This window comes from Microtus pennsylvanicus, chromosome 1, assembly GCF_037038515.1.
Source record: "Microtus pennsylvanicus isolate mMicPen1 chromosome 1, mMicPen1.hap1, whole genome shotgun sequence".
Taxonomy (NCBI): domain Eukaryota; kingdom Metazoa; phylum Chordata; class Mammalia; order Rodentia; family Cricetidae; genus Microtus; species Microtus pennsylvanicus.
In genome coordinates, this window is record NC_134579.1 from 124,469,703 (window position 1) to 124,496,621 (window position 26,919).

The 26,919-nt window shown below is 48.7% G+C and overlaps 1 protein-coding gene and 1 pseudogene across 1 annotated transcript in view; one reads left to right on the forward strand and one right to left on the reverse strand.

Annotated features, from left to right (window-relative positions):
- Myo1h (myosin IH) overlaps positions 1 to 26,584 on the reverse strand; it is a 40,643-nt gene extending 14,059 nt beyond the window's left edge. Inside the window, exons 1-15 of the mRNA XM_075957715.1 lie at positions 26,444 to 26,584; positions 24,921 to 25,036; positions 23,468 to 23,666; positions 22,710 to 22,790; positions 20,076 to 20,255; positions 15,968 to 16,066; positions 13,909 to 14,022; positions 13,474 to 13,545; positions 12,709 to 12,828; positions 10,293 to 10,360; positions 9,828 to 9,933; positions 8,554 to 8,634; positions 7,225 to 7,316; positions 4,374 to 4,468; positions 15 to 61 (exon numbers count right to left, since the gene is read on the reverse strand). Coding sequence (XP_075813830.1) covers positions 15 to 61; positions 4,374 to 4,468; positions 7,225 to 7,316; positions 8,554 to 8,634; positions 9,828 to 9,933; positions 10,293 to 10,360; positions 12,709 to 12,828; positions 13,474 to 13,545; positions 13,909 to 14,022; positions 15,968 to 16,066; positions 20,076 to 20,255; positions 22,710 to 22,790; positions 23,468 to 23,666; positions 24,921 to 25,036; positions 26,444 to 26,569 — 1,596 coding nt within the window. The 5' untranslated portion in view covers positions 26,570 to 26,584. The remainder of the gene's footprint in view (positions 1 to 14; positions 62 to 4,373; positions 4,469 to 7,224; positions 7,317 to 8,553; positions 8,635 to 9,827; positions 9,934 to 10,292; positions 10,361 to 12,708; positions 12,829 to 13,473; positions 13,546 to 13,908; positions 14,023 to 15,967; positions 16,067 to 20,075; positions 20,256 to 22,709; positions 22,791 to 23,467; positions 23,667 to 24,920; positions 25,037 to 26,443) is intronic.
- Positions 11,595 to 12,019, forward strand: LOC142840997 (ATP synthase F(0) complex subunit g, mitochondrial pseudogene; annotated as a pseudogene).
- Positions 26,585 to 26,919: the final 335 nt, after the last annotated feature.

The window sequence follows — 26,919 nt, forward strand, 5'->3', positions numbered from 1 at the left end:
AGATTCAAACTTACCTCCTTCAGGTGTCTATAAAGCAGGTCATTGTTTTTCTCCAAAAATCCTGGTTTAAAAAAAAAGGTCCCAATCAATGAGATTCCACACTGACTGCTAAGACACATCCTGATGACGTCTGAGGTTGCTTGGGGTTTCTGCCTTCAGGATACTGAGACGGGGCTAGATCCCAGCAGTAAGCTGTGGAATGTGCTATGCTAAGCATGGAGCAATACCCAGGCCTCAACCGACGCTAGGAGGACGCCCCCTAGCTGCAACGATTTACATCAGACAGAGCAAGACAGCATGAGGATCCTGCCCCCTGCATACTCCCAGACAGATCCAGATATCCTGGGGACACCCCCCCATGCCAGACAGAGCCAGGCATCACGGAGGACACCCCCCATATCCCCAGACAGAGCCATATATCATGAGGATGCCTGCCCCCTGCATACTCCCAGACAGATCCAGATATCCTGGGGACACCACCCATGCCAGAAAGAGCCAGGCATCATGGGGGACACCCCCTATACCCTCAGACAGAGTCAGACATTATGGGAGATACTCTTCCTTTATACCCCAAGACAGAGCCAGGTATCCTAGGGAGATACCCCCCCCCCCCCATATAATTCTAGAGTACCAGATACTATAGGGGCTGATTTCACAGGCTGAGAGTCAGGTCCTCAGAGGGAATTTACAGCAGACACATGGCTTGAGTCTTAAGTGATCCAGTAGCGATGACTAATAACCCACAGAGACAGCGGAGGGCATTGAGCCCTAGGTGGCCAGTAGACACCGTGTGACTTAGGAAAATCAACCCCACTGAGAAAGACAAACTCCAGTGGTGACCTTTTCCATGCCCTAATTTTTTTTCTTTTGGATTGGTTTGTTTGTTGAGTCAGGGTCCTGCTATGCAGCTCTGGCTATCCTGGAACTCGCTACATAGATCAGGCTGGTCTCGAACTTACAACTTACAGAGATCCGCCTGCCTCTGCCTCCGGAGTGCTGGGACTGAAGGGGTAAGCTGCAATGTCAGGCCTTTCTCCCTGGAGTCTCTTCATGCCCAGGTTGGCATCCAGCTCGCTATACAGCTGCTCTTCCTCCCTTTACCCAACAAGCACTGAGATTGTAGGCATCTGCCAGCATGCCTGGTGTGCACAGCACTACAGACTGAAGCCAGGGCTTTAACACATGCTAGGCTGGTACTCTACCACTGAGCCACATCTCCAGCCTGACGAAAACTGGCCTTACGTGGTACAGTTAGAGTCCGGAGTCGTGACACATGCCTTTGCTTCCAGCATTCCCCAGGCAGAGACAGGCAAATCCCTGCAAGTCCCAGACTAGCTAGGATTATTTTGTTAGATTATATCTCAAAAACAAACAAAAAAACCATTGTTGGCTTGTGGCTAACCCAGGAATTGAACAAGTAAAACCAGCAACAAAAGCTATGCTTCAAAAAAGCCGCATCGAAAATGCCTAATAAGGTGGTGATCGTCAGGTCTCAAAACGGGTCTTTTTATTCCGGCAAAATACACAATTTACCACATTGTGGGACTCAGTGGGCAATGACTCGAGGTGATCCGAGTTTGGATCCCCAGTGCCCATGTAAAACCCAGGTTGGTGGCTCAAGCCTGTAATCCTAGGACTGAATGGGCAGTGAGCTCCAGATTCAGTGAGAGCCTTCTTAAAAAAAGAGGTGGAGGGTGACTGAGGACCCCTGATGACCTCAGGCCTCCACATGTGCACACGCCCACACATGAACATATACACGGGAAGATTTACCATGATAACTGTAAGTTATCATGGTAACTGTAAGTACAGCAGCTTCAAGGCCATCCACGTGTAACCATCACCACCTGGGACTTTGTAAACCTCCCAAGCCCAAACCTGTACTTGAACTAGCGGCTCCCCAGCCCCATTGTGTCTCTATGGAGGGAGTTGATTCCTGCAGACCTCTTGTGTGAAAAGAATGACACTGCAGATGTCACTTCGCGACTGGCTTCTTCCCCTCTGCATCTTCTCCTTCCTGTCCAGGGCTGAGCCAAGCTCCATTGCATATCGAGCATGTAACTTTGCTACTTGTCTATCCCTGTGGCTTCAAGCCCCTGACTATGATGAAGAATGCTGCCCCACATATGGGTGGACAAATGCAGCTACACCCAGAAATGGTCAAAGCTAGCTTCTAGTAGAACCTGTAACTCAGGTAGAGCCCAATGCAGTGATGTTTCCAGGAGACAGGTGAGAGCAAGCATCCTGGGGACTGGGTGCTGTCAACTTTCCAGAGAAAAACAGCTGAGCCTGTGCTTCCCTGAGCATGGATGCTGCTTATGAAAGTCAGAGGTTGGGCTCTCAGCCCCCTCCACCAGCTCCTGACTCTGCGACCCCAGGAGATGCATTAAAATGCTGTGAGCTCAGGGGGGACAAACCTGGGACCATGCCTGCTCCGTGGGTTAGCCCAGCGAGTATGAGTGGGGACCAAGACTCCAGTGTTTATCACATGGAAGATGAAGCACACATGCAAATGAAAACGCTCCAGCTTTTGTAGGCAGCCATTAAGACATCTCCTCAAAGCACTGACAGGAAGTGTGGATCCAGAGATCGCCTTAGGAGAGGCTGGACTTCCCTTCCTCTGTGCTCCCTCATGGCAGCCAGCTTCCAGCCTCACCCAATGTCACTTCCAGTGTCACTTAATTCTGTACACAAAGCCACAAGTCATCCCAGAGAGCTGGGCTGTTCTAAACCATGTTCTCTATACTGCTTTGCATTTAAAGAAAGGAAACTTAAAACGTGCTCTGTTACTTTAAAGATTTGGGGTGCTGGAGAGATGGCTCAGAGGTTAAGAGCACTGGCTGCTCTTCAGAGGTCCTGAGTTCAATTCCCAGTAACCACATGATGGCTCACAACCATCTGTAATGAGCTCTGGTGCCCTCTTCTTGGCCTGCAGGCATACAGACAGACAGAACATTGTCTATATGATAAATAAATAAATCTTTAAAGGAAGAAAGATACTCTCAATAAAGAGAAAGGTCAGTTCTCAGAATTGGGGAAAATACCAGCAAATCCTATAGTTGACAAAAGGTCCAGTGTCCAGAAGATGTGAAGAACTCTCGTGATTCATCGAAGCAGGCCTCTCCTCAAGGATGCACAAATGAATGGCGAGGACACGAAGAGTACTTGGCTTCAGCAGCCACTAGAAGAGCCACAGGGCAGACCTTCACGCCTGCCCAGAGGGCTGCTGGCAGAGCATTGTGGGTGCTGGGGAGGATGTGGAGAAACCAGGACCATGGTGGCCAGGGGGGTCCGCGAAACACTAAGTAGGGTGCTCCCGTGGGATCCAGCCACTCGTTTCCTCACTATCTACTCAGGAAAACAAAAGCCAGGCCATCCCAGCTACTCCAGGAACTGAGGTAGGAAGATGCCAAGTTCAAGGTCAGCCTGGGCAACTGAGTGAGACTGTCTCGAAATTCTAAAACTCCCAGAAAAGGACTGAGGGGACCTCAGTGACAGGGCACCCCCCTAATGTGCACGGGACCCAGACTCAATCTCTGGAACTGCTGGAGGAGGTGGGGGGCATACAGGTATGGTCCCAATGTCAGTCTCCACACGGCTGAGAGGATAAGCCCCCTGAACACTTATGAATATGAGCACAGACAAGCTTATCCAGAGAAAGAACTATTACTCAGCAGTAACCTTGAAACATTATGCGAAATGAGGGAAGTCAAACCCCCAAAGATTCTCCAGTTCATGATAGGAAGGCTGTGGAGTTAGGATGTGTATTACTTAATTCTCAGCTAGGCAGTGGTGGCGCAGGCCTTTAATCTCAGCACTCAGGAGGCAGAGGCAGGAAGATCTCTGTGAGTTTGAGGCCAGCCTGGTCTACAGAGCGAGTTCCAGGACAGCCAAGGCCACACAGAGAAACCCTGTCTTGAAAACCAAACAAAAAAGAAGAGAAGAGAAGAGAAGAGAAGAGAAGGAAGGAAGGAAGGAAGGAAGGAAGGAAGGAAGGAAGGAAGGAAAGAAGGAAGGAAGGAAGGAAGGAAATTTCTTAATCTCTATTGCTTTGGGGAGGGGCACTTGTCTAAAATGAAATTGAGTGTACAGTTGCACAACTCTGAACACACTAAAACCCTCAAGTTGCACATGTTAATGGATGAGCTACGCAGTGTGTGAATACTTTTATTTATTTAGGTTTTAAAAACTGGTGGTTCTATCTGAAGTAATAAGTAAAACGCGAAAGAGCCTTCGGGTGGCATGCTTGAGTGCAGGAGCTTTGGGGTGACCGCAGATGGCACCTCCTTGGACGACCTGGTGACCGGCATGTGCACACAGGCACCCGCTCATCTGTGACCCACAGACTGTGACCTACAACCTCTGTCACTCACCCTTGGTGCTGTAGGTGACCTCTCCTGCATAGTGCAGGAGGCGGAACTCCAGCCAGCCAATCCTCTTCCAGCCCTTCGGACCAGCCAGCTTCCTTCTGCAAGACAGACACATGCTGCTAGACCCTTCTCCTTCATGGCAGCAAGAATGACAGAGAAAGTCCTGGGCCAGCCGCTCAGCGGCATTGCCATCAACCTGAAGGAGGCGCCCAGTGAGCCTTGTGCCCTATGTCTGGCTGTGTGTCAGCTCTCACACTTAGAGCTGCCCCCCACTAAGCTAGTGAGGAAGGAAGCCCTATCTGCCTGGGAGAAATATTCAGGCTTTGTTTTTAATAAAGTTACCTGGCACTGGGGGCATGACTCTCTGGTGGAACCCGTGCCTTGGGTTCCCTCGACAACATTACAGGATGGTTTTTGCTTGTTTGTTCTAGTTTTTTATTAAGAATTTTTTAATACAATCTTTTCTCATTTTACATAGCTATCCCTGTTCCCACTCCCTCCCTTACTCCAGCTTCCCCCACCTTCCCCCACCACACCCCTGTTTGTTTTTTAATCCTGTGTGTCTGGGTGTTTTGCCTGATGTGTGTCTGTACACCACATTAGTAGCTGATACCTCCTGATGCCTTGGAACTGGAATCAGAGACAGATGTGAATCTCCATGTGAGTGCTGGGAACCAATTTGGGTCCCTTGGAAGAGCAACAAGTGCTCTTAACCTCTTCAGCCCCATTTTTTAAAATAATAATAAAAAAAAGGTTGGGTGTGGTAGTGCACAACTTTAATCCCAGTACTCAGGCAGGAGGATCTTGGTGAGTTTGAGGCCAACCTGGTCTACATAGGAAGCTTCAGGTCAGCAAAGGCTACATAGTGAAACCCTGTTTCAAAAAAGTAGAAGAAAGAGAGGAGAAAAGGGAAAGAGGAGGAGTAGGTCCAGCGAGATGGCTCCACAGGCAAAGGTGCTTGCCACCAAGTCTAATGGCCTAAGTTTGATTCGGGGACCCTACCTAGCGGAAGGAAAGAACTGACCTCTACCCAGTGTGGTACATGTGTTCACGGGCATGCTCACATACACAGATATTAACATATGCATTCTTTAAAGGTTTGGTGAAATAGATCATTTGGCAAAATGCTTGCCGTACAAGCATGAGACCTGAGTTTGATTTTCAGAACCCAGCTTAAAAAAAAAAAAAATCAGGCGTGGCTGTGTGGGCCAGTAATGCCAGCCCTGGAAAGTTGGAGACAGGCTGGTCCCTACAGGTCAGCACACCTAGCCTAATGGACAGACCCTAAGTCCCAACGAGAGACCATTTGTGACTCTGCACAGTTCACTGTTCATGCTCACCTCATTTGCATATCTAGCTTCATCCGTACGTCTCTCAGGTCTGACAGGGGTGTTATCAATGACAGTGTCCGTGGACACTCAGAAAGCTACTGAGTAGCTGTGGTAGTATCCTACCGTGCAGAAAGTGGGGCTCAAATGCAGAGGGGTCACATCAGCTCTGCCCACTCAGTAAGTGGCCACGCTGGGACTATGATTCAAAGCCAGGTTTTGTTTTGTTTGTTGGTGCTGGGACTGAATCCAGGTGTCTGGCTGACCAGGAACTTGTTACATAGATCAAGCTAGCCTCGAATTTAGGGATCATCTACCTCCTGCGTGTGAGTTTAAGGGAATGCCTACCCCTCGGTCTACAGCACGTTTACGTTTTTCTCTTATTTGTCTCAAAGACTAAGTTAAAATTTGAGTTTTCTTTCTGGAATGTTGTGAATGTTTTTGATTGGCTTGGGGGTTGCATATAAATCAAACATTCGGGGTCTGTAGAGATGGCTCAGTGGTTCAGAACACTTGCTGTTCCTGCAGGCCACCTAGACTCGGTTCCCAGCTCACAACTGCCTGTAGCTCCAGCTCCAGGGAATCTGACAGCTGGCCTCCATGGGCACACGCCCTCACACGCACAAACACACACACGTGTACACACATAAATACATTCCCTGCTGCATATTCACACTTATTATTTGTTCTTATGCTTGTGTACATTGGTGTTTTGCCTGCATTTATGTCTGTGTGAGGGTGTCAGATCTTGGAGTTACAGACAGTTGTGAGTTCCCATATGGATGCTGGGAATTGAACCCGGGTCCTCTGGAAGAGCAGTCAGTGCTCTTAACGGCTGAGCCATCTCTCCAGCCCATGCACCCCAAGTTTTTCTCATTTGCTCCTTCGTTTTAAGCTCTTTGTCTTTCAGTGTGGCATAGGCTGGCCTGAAGTCTTGATTCCCTGTCTCAGCCTGCCGAGCCCTGGGACAGCAGGCCTGTGTCACTGAATCTGGCTGTTGCTACTGTGCCTAAATTGTTCAGAAGGACCATCTCATGCCTGCACCACATGTGAAATGTAACCACCATCAAACAAAGATACTCACTCTACTTGGAATTCCTGTCAGTCCAATTTCTTCTAACAGGCATGCTGGCATGTGAGCCGGTTTCCAGGATGCTATTTTTGTATATGAAGTGTGTATGCATTGTGTGGTATATGTGAACATATGTACATGGTTGGCACCCAGAGACCTGAGGAGGATGGACACTGGTATCCTTCTCTGTCACCCACTGCTTTATTCTTTTAGGTCAGCTGGCAGCAGCCAGCTCCCGCAATTGTCCTCTCTCAACCTCCACAGCCCTGGATGTGTCCAGCCACGCCCAGCTTTTATGTGGGTGCTGGGATTTGAACTCAGGGGCTCATGCTTGCACAGCAAGCGCTCTTACCCACTGAGCCATCTCTCCAGCCCCAAAGGACTTGGACTTGGACACGGGTCCAAGAAAGAAGACATAGCATTCTCCACACAGTCCCCCAGATGAAGTACGCACGTTTGGAAGTGTGCGTGCTTGCCCACTTTCTCTTCCAGCTTCTCCAGGAAACTCAAGTCTGTGGCGGGACCTGGACGGATGCATTCTTCATCCTTTCAAATGAAAAGACAGCTCAACCGCACACCACAGTGTATACTGGTTCAGATCAACCCCACACCATGGCATACACTGGTTGGCTGAGATCTAAGTGCTTTCTCCAGCCGTGGTTGGGTGTTCTAGATGGAATTCCTGTCACCTCGCATGAGACCAGGTGGATGCCTGGGACAAAGGTGTACCCAGCACATGTGCTTGGACACTGGGGCTGACCCCAGAGAGACTGGAGATGCCACATAGTGACCCTTCCTGCATCTGACCACTGCTGTCCTATTTCCTTTTCCTTCTCCCTCCTATTCTTTTTTTTGAGGCAGGCTTTGCTGTGTATCCAGGTCGCCTCCAAGTCCTGCCTTAGCCTTTCCAGTGCAGAGATTATATGCGTTCCACCAGCACAGACTCCAACCTGTGTCCCTTCCTTCCTTCCTTCCTTCTTTCCCCCTTTCCTCTTCCCCTTCCCATCTTTCTTTTTCTTCTCCCTTGCCTTTAGTTAGAGTCTTGCTGTGTAGTTTCAAATGGTCTCAAACTCATAATCCTCCTGCCTCTGCCTCCTGAGTGTTGGAATAGCAGGCATATACCATCACAGCCCAGTCTAACCCATTTTTCTTTCCTTCCTTCCTCTCTTGCCCCCTACTTAGTGTCTTGTAACAGCCTCAAGCTCATGATTCCTGAATGATGGGCTAACAGGCAGTTCCCACTATGCCTTGCTCTGGACAAATTTATGGACTTCTCAAAGACACTCCTGGATTCCATGGCAGCTTATTTGAACACTCTTAACTGGTCACCAAGGGTCAGAAACAGCTGTACGCACGGTGCAGAGGCTTCCTGGAGAGAAAGCTGTGAAAGCAGCTCAGCCTGAGCTAGCACATTTCTCTATTGCTGTGTGTTTATTTCCTCAACAATGATGGTACTTCACTGGCCATTGTAAACACTCGCCTGTACACACACACACACACACACACACACACACACACGCATGCACACATGCATGCACACACATGCACGCACACACTACATGCACACACATGCACGCACACACTACATGCACACACATACATTTTGAGTCATCCCATTCTGTAGTCTAGACTGTCTTGAAACTTAGTATATAGTCCAGACTGACCTCAAACCCATGGCAATCTGCGCTGCTGGGGTTACACAGGACTTCCTCTTTCAAACCCTGGCAACATTCATCCACTGTGGCAGACACCCAGTGAAGGAACCAGGTCACTGTTTTCTCACCAGAATAGACATGATCCCTCTGTGTCTCTCTTCTACCAAATCACAGATGATCTTGTTGTTGAAGTACTGAACAGGCTCCCACTAGAAGAAGAGGAAAGAGTTGTCCCAGAATGCACAGGGGCACCAAGCACATTGGTTTGACAGGGATTCTCCAAATATTTTCTCAAAATCTGATTTCTTTTAAAATTTATTAAGTCTACAGTGTTCTGCCTGCATGTATGCCTGGCTGCCAGAAGAGGGCGCCAGATCTCATTGTAGGTGCCTGGGAGGCACCATGTGGTTGCTGGAAATTGAACTGAGGACCTCTGGAAGAATAGTTAGTGTTCTTAACCTCTGAGCCATCTCTCCAGCCTTCAAAATCTGATTTTCATATCCAAATTTTACTTTTGGAATTTGTAATAAACATTTCCAGTTTTAGTTTTAGCTTCTGAAGGAATGTTCCAGAATTACTGGATTGCTGGGCAGGGAGGTGAGCTATGATACTGCGATGATAGGCTGTTCATGGTGGATGTGATTTCCAAAGCTTGCTTGGATCTGGCAAATGTTTTTGCTCTGGTCTTAATCAGTAACATTTACATAAACTTGATTCACTTGGTGGGCTGGAGAGATGGGTAGGCAGTTAAGAACACTCCATGCTCTCACAGAGGACTCAAGTTCAAGTTCCCAGCACACACAGTGTGTGGCTTACAACTGCCTGGAACTCTGGCTCCAGGGAACCTGACTCCTCTTCTGGCCTCTAGGGGCACCTGCACTGAGGTGCCCATCCACACACAACGCACACATACACCAACTTAAAATCTTTAAAAATTCTGCTTTTGGGGCTGGCAAGATGGCTCAGTAGGTAAAGGTGTTTGTCACTTAAGCCTGATATCCTGAGTTCGATCCCTGGAACCCATGTAAAGGTGGAGGAAAGAACCAACTCCATGAAGTTGTCCCATGTACTGGCATGTATGTCTCCACACACACCATGTAGACACACACACACACACACACACACACACACACACACACAATACCGAAAATTTAAAATCCTTAAATGACGCTTCCTAAATATCCCAAGTATTTTCCAAGGGAAGAACTAAAATCCTCAATCCAGGATCTTTCTCAGATGAATGAGGAGGGTCGGGGTGGAGCTGGGGGATAGAGCCCTTCACCAATGTGTCCAAAGCCTGGGGTCCACTGTGCACTGAGCCCTCCTCCTCCCTCGCTGCTCCCCTCTCTTCCCAGACACACACGTTCACTCCCTCAAATGCCGAGACAGGTCCACTGCTCACCTCGATGCCTTCAGCTTCATACTCAGCCTGCTCGGCCTTCAGCGTCCTCTCTATCAGCAGCTGCTGCAGTTTCTCGTTGCAATAATTTATGCAGAACTGTTCAAAACTAAAGATGCGGGGAATTTCGGTCGTGCAAATCATATAGATAGGCCAGGCACCACCGAACCACTTTTTGGTGAGTGCACAGTTCTTCTCTATAGAGCAGTCTGCTAGTAAGCGGGAAGGACCACGTGGAAATGGGTCAGTGTTTGAGTGACGGGAAGGACCACATGGAAACAGGTCAGTGTTTGAGTGGCTGGGGAGGCAGCCTGTGGGTAGGGCACTTGCCTAGAACAGTGTGTGAATTGAGGGCTGCGGGGACCTGTTGGTCAAGGGACAGGAAAACGAATTCCAGCTCCTTAACCATGGCGTAGACTCTCACTGAAACCACAGAGACAAGCACAGCAGGCAGCAGTGGCCACTCACCCGTTCTTGTCGAAGACTTCGAAGCCATAAATGTCCAGCAACCCAATCACAGTCTTCTGGGTGAAATCCTAGCGGGGGTGGGGGATGGGGGGGAATGCATGCCGTTAGCTGCTTGTGCTGTGGCTTGGCCATCTGTGTAGCTTCCAAAACTTCATTTTTTTTTAAGTATTTATATTTTAGTATGTGTGTCTGCCACCTGCTTGTAGGTACCCACAGTGACCAGAAGAGAGAGGGTGTTGGATTCCCTGGAGCTGGTGTTACAGCAGCTGTGAGCTGCCTGACGCAGGTGCTGGGAACCAAACTTGGGTCCTCTGCAAGAGCAGCAAGTGCTTTTAACCCCTGAGCCATTTTTCTAGCTTTTACTCAAAGGGTTCTTGTGTTGAAACTTAATCCCCGCCGTGAGGCTTTAAGAGGAAGCTAAACTTGACCATGGAGTTTGGAAGTAGGGCCTCTGGGGCAGGTCATCAGCTAGATAAGAACATCAGAGCAGAGCCCCTGCCGCACACTGCTGCTGACTTCCTGTGAAGACAGAGACCAGAGCCGGCGCACAGAGCATCTCCTCTCTTGCCGTGTGACACTCATCCCTCTCATCATCACTAAGGTAGGGGAAAATGGACTGATCCAGCTGCCTTTGTCATTTTGCAATATTCAGAGCCCTGTTGTCCCCAAGGTTGAGACTCTAAAGCACATGGCTCCTGCCTTCTTCTGCAGTGGCTCACAGGGCAACTGCTGGGGCCTGTCAGGCTGCTCCTCCTGCCAGCCCCCCAGCTGGACCTGCCTGTGGCTTGTCTAGGCCAGTAACACCTTGCCTTCTGCTTCTCGTCATGATTTCATGTCTCTCCAGTCTCCGAGGTTTGCATTGATCCAAAAATCAACAATGAAAAGTGACCTACAAACTGCCCAGGAAGTGTGTGCCCAGGTGAGAGGAGGCAGTGGCATGAATTCCACTTTATACCAGCAAAGGTGGGCACCTCCCAACGAGGCTGTGGTTTCAGTGTGTCTCCCCAAAGACCACATGTCAGAAATACCTTCAGATCATTAATATCGATATTTGGAGGACAAGGTCCCAAGGAGGGGCCACCAAGACGGTTAGGGGCCACTCACCAGAACATCCTACCTTACAGTGGACCATCCTCTTCCATGTCAGTGCTGGAGGAGACTCCATTACATACAGCATTGTGCTCTTAACTCCCCAGCCTCCAGAACCCTAAGCTAAGTAAACTTCTACACTTTTCCATCACCCAACTTGTGGAGCTCAGTTGGAGCCATAGAAAATATGCTTATGACCTTCCACCCTAGACCATGGCCAAGTTCGTCCGTAACTTCGCGGAGAAAGCCCCGGGGCTAGTATCCACTGCTGTGACTTACTCGAAGCCTCAATTGGCCACATTTTGGCAATATGCCAAGGTTGAGCTGGTTCCCCCAACCCCTGCTGAACTCCCTGCAGCTATTCAGAGTGCAAAAAAAATAATTCAAAGTGCTAAAACTGGTAGTTTCAAACATCTTACAGTTAAGGAAGCTGTGCTGAATGGTTTGGTGGCCACTGAGGTGTGGATGTGGTTTTATGTCGGAGAGATCATAGGCAAACGTGGCATCGTTGGCTATGATGTGTGAAGACTGACCTTCACATCTGATTTTATTTGAGTTCTTTCAATATTCTTGGACCACATGTAATGAGACTGCTATCTGAATAAAATACCAACTGTCAAATGGCAAAAAAAAGAAAATATGCTTATTGTTACTAACTTAAATGTTCATAATTATGTGTGTATATGCACATATACCACATGTGTTCCAGTATGCACAGAGGCCAAAAGAGGTCATCTGGGTCCCCTAGAACTGGAATTATAGGTGGCAGTGAGCCACCCTTTGCAGACGCTGGGAACTGAACTTGTGTCCTCTGCGAAAACAATAGCATTCTTAACTGCTGAGCTATCCAGGGCCACTTACTGTTTTTAACAGGACACAGCAGGCTCTTCTGTCGGAATGAACTGAGATGCTGCTTCCCCCAGTCTGTATTCTGCTCTTAGGCCTACAGTCATGCCTTAATTTCTGGCCTTAAATAAACTCCCATCTTATCTGATTCCACTTAAAAAGGAGAAATGACCCACTTAAAAGCAGGTACTTGGAGGTCAGCTGTACGTGTTTAGGCATTGTTAAAATTCTATAGTTGTAGAAAGCTGCTGTATGCATCCAGAGCCATCTGGTATACCACAGATGCTGTGGGCACCAGACTTTGAGAAGTACTGCCAAGCCATCTGAGGTGCACACCTTCTGTGTGAGAGGCATTGGAAGACCCGATAAGACAGAACCCCTGTCCACGAGGCACATGCAGTCCATCCTTCACAACCTCTTTACTATAATGATCTTAAGACATCACCACTTCAGTGAAAACGTGCAACACATGCTAACCCACCTGGTTGACTAGGGAAGAATTGATTTTATTGACCAGCCAAGTAAATGTCCGCCCGTATATGGCCTTTGCCATGGCATCTCTAGCATAGACAGAGAGCTCTACTGTCAGTGGGCATATCACCTGAAAGGAAGGGTAAGATGTGTCATTTACAGATAGAATGGGCCCCGCCCCTCAGTTTTCACACTAGTCTTCCATGGGGACTGAGCAAAGAATACAAGTTAGGAGACCAGGACCTAGACTGGTGTCCTGGTGTTTGCGGACTGAGCTTGGTGCAGAGGTGGGAGCGTTGACAAACACGCAAAGAACCACACAGAGAAAAGCCGCGGTGCAGACAGTGACAGGTGCCATGAGGAGAAAGGTGAGGTCGAGGCAGGTGATCAGGGAAAGGGCCTTGATTCAGGGCTCTCGGGGCTAAAGCATGAAGAACAGGGGGAGGCATTCCAGCAGAGAGAGCAGCATGCGCAAGACTCCACGAAGGAGGCAGCAAGTCCTAGGCATGAGCTGGGGGGAGGGGGAGGAGGAGGGAAAGAGATGGGGAAGGAGACGAGGGGTGGGAGGTGGGATGATTAATGGGGGATGGAGAAACAGAGGGTGGAGGAATAGGGGTGTGGGTGTCGGAAGACAAGGCTGAGATCCCAGCAAGAGCTGAAGCATTCAGGGCCTGGTGGGCTGGGTTTGGAGGTTTGTTACCCACAGAGGACACCAGAGAGCTACCATCTGAGTCAGGCAGTCATGGGTGGGGGACACATATCTCTCCCTTTTCACCTCCTCTGTTTTGGCTTCAATCTTTCTGTGGGTGAGAGCTTCCAGGAGAACCGCCGGGCAGAGCCCCAGGAGCTGCGTGAAGGAATTTGGCTCTCATTCAGTGACTGTAGAGAACCTGTGTCCTCTCCAGGTCCAGGGTCCCCCGCCCTCATCATTTTAGGGAGAAAAGGGCCTCACTGAACCAGCCAAGGTGGTTCACTCCTGAATCTCAGCACTCAGGGGGCAGAGACAGAATGATCCGGGTCAGGCCCAGCTTAGGCTGTGTAGAGAGATCTTATCTCAGAAACAAAAGACAGAAGCAAGTTCAGTGGTCATAGCTCCCCATAATCTTCCTAACTGGCATCAGCAAAAGCATGTAGTACTGGGCATCTGGGCTGCTGTGGGCACTGGGGACCAGGCTCCCCACCCCCCTGCTCTTCAGAAAAGGAAGGTCACCTTGGCAATCCACTTGATTTCGTGTGTGTCCGGAACGCTGGCACAACCTTGTTTGTTCTCCTTGAAGCAAATGTTGCCTAGGTGCAGGACGCTGGCAATGATCCCAAAGAGGTTCTAGAGATGTAGGCAAGCAGGGCACAGAGGCAGGGGAGTCAGCAGCACCTCTGTGACAAATGGCATTGAGATGTCTCCTCCCCCAAATCCCAGCCCAGCTCACAGAGCCAGCTGCCTCCTCGCTATAAATGGGCCCTGGTCACTTCCAGTACTAATGATCTTAATGAGGAGTAGAGGCTGGATGGGAGCCTCTCTCATTCCCCAGCACAAAATATAAGTACATAAGCATTTTATTATTTATTTATTTTTGGTTTTTTGAGACAGGGTTTCTCTGTGTAATAGCCCTAGCTGCCCTGTTACTAGTTCTGTAGACCAGGCTGGCTTCGAACTTACAGAGATCCATTTTATAAAATCAGTTTATAAGCCCGGCGGTGGTGGCACACACCTCTAATCCCAGCGCTGGGGAGGCATAAGCAGGCTGATCTCTGTGAGGCCAGCCTGGTCCACAAAGTGAGTTCCAGGATAGACAGGACTGTTACCCCGAGAAACCCTTTCTCCAAAAAACAAAACATTCTTATTAAAAAACAGTTTATAAAACAAATTCCCAGCTAGCAGGGATAATGTATGCCTGCAACTCTAGCACTTGAGAGGCTGAGGCAGGGGGATCACTAGCGTTCCAGGCCAGCACGGGCTACATAGCAAGACCATGTCTCAAAACAAATAAACCATCCCCACAGGTAATCCTTCAGTTTTCAAATAACATGTCTCAAATATCCTCATTTTATAAGACAACATTTAGTTCTTGAAAGATAAACAAATTTATAATCAGAATGGAAAATCAAAAACTAAAATTCTATTTAATGTTTACCCATGATGCAAGTTGTTTCAAAATTGAAGAGTAAATAAAGAATAAATGTGCAAGCCCGATGGGTCTAATCGGGGCTGGACGTAACCCGGGCAGGGACCATGTCACCTCCCTCTGTGCAACACTGCAGAAACAAGCTGAGCAAAGAGCCAAATGCCCGTTTTCTATTTGATTAGGCTGACTGATCTTTTATAATTGTTTCCATACAACACCTGAGGCAGATTTACACTCAGCATTCTTTGTTATTTATCTCCAAGTGCTTGCATTACAACATGTCCTCTATGTCACCCTGTGCATGGTCACGTGTGCATGTTCATGCATGTGCACGTCCATATGTACGTGCATGCATGTGTTTGCATTTGTGTGCACGGAACCGAGGAACCCAGGTGTCAGCTCACAGGCATCGTGTCCACCTTTTATTTGTGTTTACCAGTTCTCTCGCTGGCCTGGAACTTACCATGCGAGCCCAAGACCCCTTCCTCTGCCTCTTCATTGCTGAGATCACAAGTGTGCACACTAACACCTGGCTTTCTTTTTCTTAGGGGGCTGGAGAGATGGCTCCGTGGCTATGGGCACGTGTTGCTCTTACAGAGGACCTGGGTTCTTTCCCCAGCATCCACATGATGGGCTCACAGACATCTGTAACTCCAGATCCAGGGGATCTGGCACCCTCTTTTGGCCTAGGTGGGCATCAGGCACGTATGGGATGTACCAACATACGTGCAGGCAAAACACTCATACATATAAAATAAGTCTATTTAAAAAAAATATTATCTAACATTGAGTCCACTGGAATTGGAGTTATAAATGGTTGCCAGTCACTTGACATGGGTAATGGGAACCAAATGAATTGTCTGCAAGAGCTACAAGTGTTCTTAACTACTTAGCTATCTCTTCAGCTCCTACACCTGCTTTCAACACGGGTTCTGGGGATCAAGACCTCTACTGACTGCACCATCCCACTGCCATGTCCCAGGTCTCTGTCGACTGCTCTATGCCATAGCCGTATCTGGGATATTAACTACTTATCCTCCAGGCCTTGACACGTGTTTTTATTTGCTAAATTCAGTGGTCCTACAGTGACCAAAACCCCAGGAAAACAGGGTAGTTCCCATCTAGACAGAACCCCAGGGCCTTTACCTCAAGGTCAGCTTCTGTGAAATCAATGACAAAAAAGGCATTGAACACAGTTTTCCAGTCGTTTTTGTCGTTGGTAGGCGACTCTCTGGCACAGTGACCCTATGACACAATTGGATCAGTTTGTGGCATTTTAAGGACAGTTGAACATGCACACATCTGCTCCTAACTCGGAGTGGCTCTCTGACCATCCAGAACCCACTCCTGTAATGTCCACTGTAGACACGCTTTTCAACCACCTAGTGGAGATCATTTGCTGGCAACTTCTTATTTTCAATCTTACTTGGTACTTCATCTTTAAAAATCCCTGTCATGAGAAACTTTCAAAGCTAGTGATCTATATTCTCAGCACCTGTTTTAAACCACATTTCCTCTTTCATTTTGCTAAGTAACTGGAAGGCGTTTGTCTAAAAGGGATCGGCTAAAACAGGCAAAGAAATAGCAGCACTTAAATTTGGATGATGGTCCTGATGCGCTTGGGGATATTCAGAACAAACAAAAATCCCTCACTGCAGGGCTAGACTGGAGGCCCCATGGAGGAGGGGAGGATGCGCACTTGACAGACTGATCGGCAGCAGAGACGGGATCAGACTTTTAATTAATTTTGTGTGCTGCCTTTTAAATAACAGACCCACTAATGTCACAATTTTTATTGCATGTATTTATTAATTATGTGTATGTATATATGTGTGGGCATATGCACGCCAGGATATGTGGAGACCAGATACAACCTGCAGGAGTCTGTTTTCTCCTCCTCTACGTGAAGCATTTCGCTGTCTCTGGGTTTTTATTAATCGTGTGTCAGCCAGGGATAGAACTTATATCATCAGACTTTGATGCAAGTGGATTTATCCCTTAAGCCATGTTGCTGGCCCTACAATGTCGCAACTTAAAAGGAAACAGCTTAGACATTTTAAAAGTTATTTTGCATTTGGAATACAAGATGTTCCCAGTTTGTTGGCTACCTAAAGATCTATCATATTAAAATGTGTCTGTATTGTAGATAGTGTTCACTGAGAATCAGTCAGAATAAAATTCCCAGTTGTAGAAAATCAAGTTCCATGTCTGTGAATTCTGTATTCTCACATTCAACCAAAAATACTCAGGTAAGTTACAATGCACTGAGCATGTGCAGACTTCTGTTATTATTCCCTAAACAGTACAGTATAACAGTGTTTAACTATTGTGCCCATGAGTCTATGTGTAGAGGTCAGAGGTCGATCATCCTCCACCTTTTTTTTGAGTCGGGGTCCCTCACTGATCCTGGGGCTCACTGATTTGGTTGGTGAGGGGACACTCGCCCTAGCCTTCTCCCCAGTCCCTCTGTCTTGCTAAAATCTGTTAGATTACATTTCTAAAGCTGGCCACCAAGGTCTGTTCTCTTATTTGGCCACTTCCTCCTCCTGAGGTCTACCACCAAGGTCCAGATATCAAAGTATTGAAATCCAGCAATCAGAAACCTCCTTTGAGCTGGGCAGTGGTGGCGCACACCTTTAATCCCAGCACTCAGGAGGCAGAAGCAGGCGGAACTCTGTGAGTTTGGAGCCAGCCTGGTCTATAAGAGCTAGTTCCAGGACAGGCCCCAAAGCTAAAGAGAGAAACCCTGTCTTGAAAAACAAAAAACAAACAAACAAACAAAAAACCAAAAAAGGCTCCTTTGGCTCACCTAATTAATATGCCCAATTAAAATTAAACACTTCATCCTAACATTGGGTTTCCCTTGACCTTTCTAAACCGCCATTTTCCTGTGGGTCACATCCATCTTCTCTCTATCCAGAGGCAGTACTTTGTCCCCTGACCCCTCTGGGACAGATATCCCTACCTCCTTTCCCTTGTTCCTTCCCTCTTCTCCCTTGGCCCCTGTCTCCTCTATCACCTCATCCTAGCCCATCCCACCCAGATATTCCCTCTTTCTCTTCTTAAAAATGACACTTGCAAGGACCGAGCCAGGAAGCAGCCACTTTAGCTCTCCCCTCCCCCCCAACAAAGGTGTCTCCCTGTGAAAACAGGTATTTGGGGGTGATTTGTGCCTAATCTGGGGTCTTGGAAGAAACCCCAACTATGTGGGAGTCCCCTTCAGTTAGACTGGCTGGATTTGAGCCTCAAGGGCCCTCTCTCTTGTCTCTGCCTCCTCACTTTTGATGTGGATGACAGGGATTCAGACTCAGGTCGTCACGGTTGGGGGGCAGCACTTTAGTGACTGAGCCATCTCCGCAGGCCCCGTAACTTCCTAAAGCAGCATTTGTATTGTATTTGGTCATGCAGAGGACCTGAAGACGACTTAGCATATACAGGAGGATGCATAGGTCATATGCAAACTCTTTGGTATTTTACATGAGACTTGAGCTGAGCATCTATGACAGGTCCTAGAATGGATCTCCATGGAATCCGAGCAGCTGTCCCTTCCCACATCTTTTCCTGCCCCTTGCAGGCAAAGCGTGTGCACATCTGTCTGTCTGAGACACACAGTTGATTCAGAGCAGTGCAAACTGCTGGACATTTCCCCAACACTGTGGGGCATCAGGAAATGGGCTAAAAACAAAACAAAACAAAACAAACACACATTGGCAAAGCCAGTGGGGCATATGGGTCTGGTTAAAGCAGTTGGGTCAGGGGAAAAAAAATCTATAAAAATAAAGGTGTGCGTGTTTGTCTGTGTCTCTGTCTGCGTCTTTGTGTCTGTCTGTGTCTGTGTATCTCTCTGTGTTTGTGTCTGTGTGTTGGTGTCTCTGTTTGTGTCTGTGTGTCTGTGTCTCTGTCTGTGTCCGTGTCTGTGTCTCTGTCTGTGTCGTCTCTGTGTCTGTCTGTGTGTCTGTGTCTCTGTCTGCGTCTGTGTGTCTGTTTCTGTCTCTGTGTCTATCTGTGTGTCTGTGTCTCTGTCTGCGTCTGTGTGTCTGTGTCGTCTCTGTGTCTGTCTGTGTCTCTGTGTGTCTGTGTTTGTGTCTCTGTCTGTGTCCGTGTCTCTGTCTCTATCTGTGTGTCTGTCTGTGTGTCTGTGTCTCTGCCTGCATCTCTCTCCAAGAGAGAGATGTGATTCTCAAAGGGAACACCAGATGTTTGGAGAAGTGACTGAGGCTTATGTCACTTCTCTGTTTCAGTCAGTCCCAGATCAGGCACCAAAGATGACAGACACGTGGTTATGCTGGGAGAACAGGTCCTTAACAAGAAACACAAAGCAAACCCACATCAGCCTGGCTTTGAGAACCAGCTCTGGATTTTCTGAGGAGATTCTTTACTCCTCTCCATTCGACTTGGCTCTTTAAAGTCATTCCTGCTTTCTTCCCAAGGGTTCTGTGCCACGCTGGTCCTAACTTTCCTATAACCTTTGCTCTCTCTCCCCTGCATTCTGCCTGGCCACCTGCGAAGCCAGGCCCAGTGAAATGGAAAGCGGGGTGGGGACAGCTCTGGGCAAAGAAAGGTGCTAATGGGACCAAATGCTTCACACAGCCTGGGTAACGTAGAACCCTGGCACAGGCTGCAGAGAAATGAGTTAACCTCCGAATGTCCCTCTGACAGCGCTAACTCCCAGGCCCACTCACAGGGACGGCCAAGCTCTTTCCACCTCACAGTGGAAGGCGGGGAGCTGGGGAGAGTTCTTTCCAGATGGGTGGATGGGGCAGAGAGGGACAGCAATGCCTGTCAGACCTGCACCAGCAACTCTACCTTGACTGTGCGGCAAACCCAAGGGGAGTGTGTGCGACACTGAAGACTAGGACCCTGTGCATCCCCAGCTGGACCACTGAGCTGCATCCCTATACCAGCTCTGGCATCCCCACCCCACTCTGGAAGGACCACATCTACATATCTGAGGGTTGGCTCCAACATGTTTGTTCATTTTAGTTGGTGCCAGGTTTCAAACCCAGGGCCTTGCACATTTGAGGCCAGTGTCCTGCCCCTGGTGTTGTTCCCTCTGTTTCTGAGATTGTTCAACCGAATCTAATTTTTTACTGGGAATTAGACATTGGGTTGCTTTACCAAGGTGAGAAGGCTGCCCATCAGCAGAGAAGATGTGTTAGCTTGCTTGTATCATGCAGAAAGGTTCAATCAGAAGAGCAAACACCCAGCTCCCTCCTCCCAAGGGCCACTAGAGTGGGCCTTGGCTCCTTCCCACCTGTGAGAGGTACTTGTAGAGGTGGGGGTCTTGCTCAAGCCCCAGGGAGGTGAGGCGCTCCACCTCACCACCCGCTAGCAGCTGGTAGAAGATGTGGAAATTCCGCTCCCCATGGTTTTGGTAGACAACGCGGGATTTTTCGATCAAGTAACTGATGATATGCCCACCTACGGGGATGCCCTGTGAAACAAAAAACGCAGGGGGATGGCTCTGACAAGTCCCCTCCCCGCTGTGGGCCTGACCAACCGCAGAGGTCTAGCTTAGGGTGGTTTTGGGGGGAGTCTCAGTAGCAGACTGACTTCAGCGTTACTGTGTGGTCCAGGCTCCCTGAGCTTGCGCTCTTCCTGCCTCATCTCCCAAGTGCTTTAAGATTTGAATGAATAACAGTCTCTCAGGGTCAGTGATTGATGTTTCTAGGCTGTTTTTTGCCCACTCCAAGGTCAGGAAGGTACTTTCTCAGCCTGTTTTACCATTTAATGTTTTGGACTATAGTCTCTTGTGCTAATTTTAAAATAACTTAAAATGTGTATGTGTTAGTATGTGTAGGTGTGTGCAAGCAGGCATGCACATGTCCCACAGCACCTATGTGGACGTCAGAGAATGACTTTCAGGATTTCGTTGTTCCATCCTTCTACCATGTGGGTTCTGGGGACCAAACCTGGGCCATCACCTTTGTGGAGCAAGTGCTTGCACACACCAAACTGTCTTGCTAACTCACACAATTTAATTTTTGTGTATGGTGTGAGGTAAAGGTCTTCTAAAATCACCAGTAACACTTAGTGTCATTGGATTGAAGGAGTTTGCTTTATTTTTATTTATGTATGCTTGTGAACTATCACGTGGTTGTGGAGAATTGAACTCAGGACCTCTGGAAGAGCAGCCAGTGCTCTCAACCTCTGAGCCATCTCTCCAGTTCCTCATTCATTGGAAAGATGACCTCATCTCTACTGACTCTGGTGGTGATTTTGAAAAGGATTTTTTTTTTTTAAAGCATGGCTGGAAAGTCAGCACATTTCCTGCTCTTCCGGAAAGGAGTTCAAATCCCAGCACTCTGCCCTACAGCTCACAACCTCCTGCATTATGTGTTTTATGCCTGGCTTTCCTCAGTCAACATGATACATTTGAGAAACCTATTTGACCTATGTGACCCTGTCGTGAGAATCAGCTACATACAACTGTGATTGAGGGACTAGTACCATGGCAACCCTTGGCATGGTAACCCTTGTTGGGGCTACTTCTGGCTGCTGAGAATTTCTACATGTTGCTCTGATTGGTAACCCCCGGCCCCATGGACAGACATATATACAAAATGCACTGAGCTGACATTTCCAGTGTATGTGTTAAATTTTGATTACAAAAGAAGCCTGAATCCACTCAGCCAGGAAATGTCTTTCAGGGTCTATGTACATGCCACAAGCAGATCATAGACCAGCTTCTGGGAGGCCCTGAGCCAGCCAGAGTTAGCTCCTGCTCTGCAACCCCAGATATCTGCCACACCCCAGCCTGCCACTTGGAATACGTATGTGTCTGTAAGGACATATGTATTGACATGCAACCGATGTGTTAAATTCCATATGTAGCACAGCCTCATTCATTCATTCCTTCATTCATTCACATGCTGCTCATAACTGCCTTCATGCTACAACAGGTGGTGTTTGGATCCAGGGTGTCCGGCTCACAGAGTGGAAGGTATTCCCTACCCTGCCCTGTCTGAGGCAGGTCGCACACCTGCTCAATGGGTTGTTTTCAAGCTCTGTGAAAAATGGCGACCTGTCCATCGCCAGGGCCCACCTCTGTGACGTCAAGCTATGGTCTATCTGTGTCACCTCACTGTGTAAACACACCCCGCCGTAGCCATTCTTCTGTGGGTGCACAAGGTGCCCTCTCTGTGCTGGATGCAGCACCTAGTCTGGTGCTGTGAGCAGGGCTGTTGTGGACATGTATGCATCCGTGGGACATCTCTGCAAGTGGAACACCGCCCATATCACACCGTAGCCCAGGCTGACCTCAAAGCCATGGCTATCCTCCTGCCTCGGCCCCCTGTGTGCTGGGATTATGTGCCACAGCAGTTGGCTGTACTCTGGATCATGTGACAACAGCCTCACCACACAGGAGCCTGTAATTGATGCAATCTATCATCTTCTAATAGGTTCACCTATGAACTCCAGCAGCTGTGTGTGTGGCTTCTTAGACATCCGTGTCTACACCCAGCACTGGCCATGAAGACATAGAAGGGGGTGGGGTGGAGGATGAGGTGGGGCCTGGGGAGATGGTGCAGATAAAACTGCCTGGGATCCTCCGCACGTGTCCACAGTCCCAGCGCTCTCACAGTAAGATGGGAAGATCCCCAGGGAGCTCACAGACTAGCTAGCCCGACCTGTGGAGCAGTGGAACAGGAGACCTTGTCTTGAATAAGGCAGAAAGTAAGGACTGAAATGTCCTCTGACCTCCATATGGGTGCCATGTGCTCAGGAACGCACCTGCAGCATGCATGCCTATACACACACCCACATGCAGACTTTTAAAAAATGATTCTGATCCTGGATTTTCCCACCGCTTGGGTCAAAAATGCCTCTTTCCCAAAAGTTACCTGGGTAAAGGGACCCCAAGAGCCTGCCCTGGACTGCGGCATACCTGAAAGTCAAACTGTATGTCCATGTATTTTCCAAACCTGCTGGAGTTGTCGTTCCGGAGGGTTTTGGCATTTCCGAAAGCCTTTGAATACAAATGTCACACAGTGTCACTCCGGCTCACCAAGCCTGGCAAGTCCCCGCCCCCAAAGAAAATGGAGGGCGGTGGGTGGGGCTAAAGAGGAAAACCACACTTATCTTCTAAAAATGTTTCCTAACCACAGAGGAGCCAATTCTAACGCTGTATTTGGACACAGGAAAAGCGCGGGGGGGGGGGTCCCACTAGAATCTCAGAGGAGAGCTATTAGAAACCACCCAGGACAGTGTGTGTGGCTTCAGTGTGCGCGACTGGCAGCTGTCGCTACACCCGCCTCACACCCAAGGGCCAGCTGCAAACCGCTGTAGCTGAGCATCTCCTACAGACAGGGCAGGCACGCAGGGCGCAGGTTGGTGCATTGCCATGGTAGCGGTGACAATCCAGATGTGCCGTTGTCATTCATGCCCCCAGCCCAAGGCCTCTGGAGACCCCAGCACCTTCCCCAGCTGGGAAGACAGCTCTGGACCAGAGGGCTTTGCTGAGGCTGCTGGGGCTTACATCCGAACCTGCCCGCCTCACTTCAGGGTCATGTCCTTCCCGGTGACAGCGCCTGTCAAACCCCTCTTTCTCAGTACTCACTTGCCTATTTTTACTGCTGCGCACAAAGGGCTCCTTTTCCTTGGGGCCTCCTGGAAGTTCCTGCAGGGGTCCTTAAGGCCACTCACCTCCAGAATTGGGGTGGACAGCAGCAGTCTGTCTCGGGCTATTTGGAGTGACTGTGTCATTGGGCAGGTCACTGCGAAGTACTGGAGGATCTTCTTGGAGGCCTCTGTCTTCCCAGCCCCGCTCTCTCCAGAGATGAGGATGAAATGGTTGTTTAGCTCTGAGCACATCATGCGGTAGGCATTGTCGGCGATGGCATAGCTAGGGGAAGAGTGGGCGGAAGCACACTGCTTCTTAATGCTGCTCACTTGCCCTGGGCAGAAAGACCAGATATCCTGTCTCTGGGAGGCCACAGAGAGACTGTAGCACCTCAGAAAAACCCCTCTGCAGGGATCGTCTGAGCGGTCTGCCACAGAGAACACTGATGACAAACTTCTGCGACAGAGTCAAAGGCCAGGGGCACCTTGTTGGAATCTACCTGTGTGATAGTTGGCGGCAACTGCAAACATGGCAGAACCTAGGATCATCTGGGATGTGGGCCAGTCTGTGGGAGACCGAGGGAGAAGATCTGCCCACCACTGATGCCGTGCCTGGAATCTTGGGCTGTGTAACTAGGGACGGAAGACTGAGCAGTAGTGAGGGTACAGGATCTCTGCTTCCCGATTGCGATTGCAGATGTGCTGTGACCAGCTGATTCCCACTCCTGCCTCCTTAGCCTTCGCCCGTGAGGCAGAATTGACCCTTTGTCCCCTGAGTTGCCTTTGCCGTGATAGCTCATCCCAGCAACAGTAAGGGACTGGGACCACCTAATCGATCTTATTCTAGAGATTGTGAATCAAACATACTGTCTACCATCAAACACACATCGAGCTCCACCGAATTTCCTTTTTTTTAAAAAATCTATTTACATTTCTTTGGGGAATAAGCCTAAATCACACCCCTGTGAAACATTCTACTAAAGATTAAAAACTCCTATACTATCAGCCTGTGAGGAAAGACTACCACGAGCATTTTATTTCTGGGATCAGAAGCGAAACTTAAGATGGCAAGCTCAGGGCTCAGTGGTGGAACCACTGGTGGTGCTGAGGGGAAATCTGTAGATATTTTAAGAGGAGGCTTTGCCTCCAAGACACCTAAGGGGAGAACTAGCCTAGAGTTAGCAGCAGAGGGAAGCGGGAGGCTGAGTAAAGCCCAGTGTGCCAACCAGGCAAGAAAATTGCTCAGGATCAGATCCAACGGGTCCTTAGCTGCAGTGACTCTCAAGCACCAGCAGGTGGCGCCACATTAGCCACATCCCGGAGAAGATGACTCTCTAGCCACTCACTTTTCTGAGGCTCCACAAAGCCCCCTCCTCCTAACATTTTCTACTGCTTCTGCATGCAAGAGTACAGGACCCAAGGAGCGTCCTTCACGGAGGCGGAGGATGGACTGATGGACGGACGTATGGACAGACAGATATGAAGAAGGAAGAGAGAGGGAAATATATACAGTGGGGGGGAAAAGGCAGCTGCTTACACGTGTGGCGGTAGCTCAAAGAAGTTAACCCCTTGATAAAGCTCCATCTGGCTCGCAGTGTAGATCCCCAGCTCCTGGTACGGATTCACAGACACAAGCAGGGTCCCGATGTATGTCTGAAGGAAGGGACCACACCACACGTGAGGAATTCTGTGTACAAATAGTGTCATGTTCAGAGGTGTGCAGAAGGCAACGCGTGGGAAGGCGAATTAGCTACAGGGCTTCCGGGAGTTTTCATTGAGGAGGGGACAGGATCTCAACAGAAACAAAAATATTTGTCTTACATTTTAGTGTGCACGTGTATACATATTATAAAGTGTGTATATATACTATATATGTTTATATGTATTATACTATATGGTGTGTGTATATACTATATATATGTCGTATATACTTACTGTATTATATGTTATAATTCAGCGTGTTGATACCAAGGTTACTAGAAAAAAATATTTCTTAAATTGTATGTTTTATCCTGACCTTCAGAATCATCACCCTTGATTATAAAATGGAAACACAATTTCTGTATAAGCAGAGCGGAAATGACACGGGGTAACAGGGTCATCAGGACTGACCCTAAGACTGGGTACAACTTCCCACCCTCACAGCTCTGGTTACATTGATTAAAGTAGCGGAGAATTTTTTTTATCAGAATGCTCTTCTCTCTCCTGGATCCACAGTTGATTTTTGTCCTAGTGATTAAAAACCTTGTCAGCAACGATCTGAGTGCTTGACGTAGACATCTGCCTTCTGTGCTGCGAGACACCGCAAATTCAGAATCTGAGAGCGCCCCACATACTTTCAAAGGGACCCAAATAGTTTTGTTCTTTGTTTTTTGTTTTTTTTTTTTTCCGAGACAGGGTTTCTCTGTGGTTTTGGAGCCTGTCCTGGAACTAGCTCTGTAGACCAGGCTGGTCTCGAACTCACAGAGATCCACCTGCCTCTGCCTCCCGAGTGCTGGGATTAAAGGCGTGCGCCACCATCGCCCGGCTCCAAATATTTTTGTTTCTGCATTAAGACATTAAGTGCTTTGCTTGTTTGTGACTGCCTTCCAAGGGGTCTTTGGTAGGGGTTAGATCACAAACGTGAATACAGTGTGAATCTGAGCAGAGCCATCAGCTGAAGTCTGGAGAGGTGCTGGCAATGGGAGGCTAGCACGGGGCTTTGGAGCGCAGGGAAGCAAGCTCGCCCTGCATGTTCAACCAGTGCTCAGGGAGATGTCTGTGAAGCTAATGCCCAGATGCCCACTCGGGGACTGGCTGCTATCCTGTTGTTAAGCCAAGAGAAATTGCATCAGGAAGAAAGGCAGAGCAGAGCAGTGGCTGCCTGAAACCCTAGACTGCTCCTGGATTCTCAAGTTAGGTAAATTGATGGAGTATCTCTTGTGGCATAAGGTGGTTTAAGTTACTCCTATCTCTACCCGGCTGGGTGGAGAGCACCCCCTACGTGCCCTTTGTGGTGACGTCATTCAAGGTCATCCAGGCTGTGCACAGGGGGAGGGGGAATGGAAATGGTTACGGTACATAGATAAGGTTCTCTCTGAACCGCTTGCGAAGATTCTCCAGGAAGGCGGATTCGCTGGTGTAGGCGTCCAGTAGCACAAAGTCCTGCACTCCGACCTTGTCCCTGGCGGTAAGCGTCCCTTCCATGTGCAGACGGATGTGTCGTTTCCTCACTTCTTCTTTCTGTGGGAACAGAACATTCCTCTGCAGGTCACTTATCTAGAAACATCTACCGTGAGTCTAGTGCCTGCAACGAAACAGATGCCACACCCAGGAACAGTAACGGGCTGAGGTGATGGTAGCGCTAACATATTTCCACCATGTCTTTAGCATGCTTTTCCATGCTTAGGGATGCTTGGATTCACAAATACTCACTGTTGTGTCGAAACTGACCACAGCATCAGTAAGGTAATACTGTATGTGGGTGTGGAGCCAATGTGTGTGCACATATGTGCATGTATATGGGGCTCACAGGCTATGCCATGTAGACCAGGCCT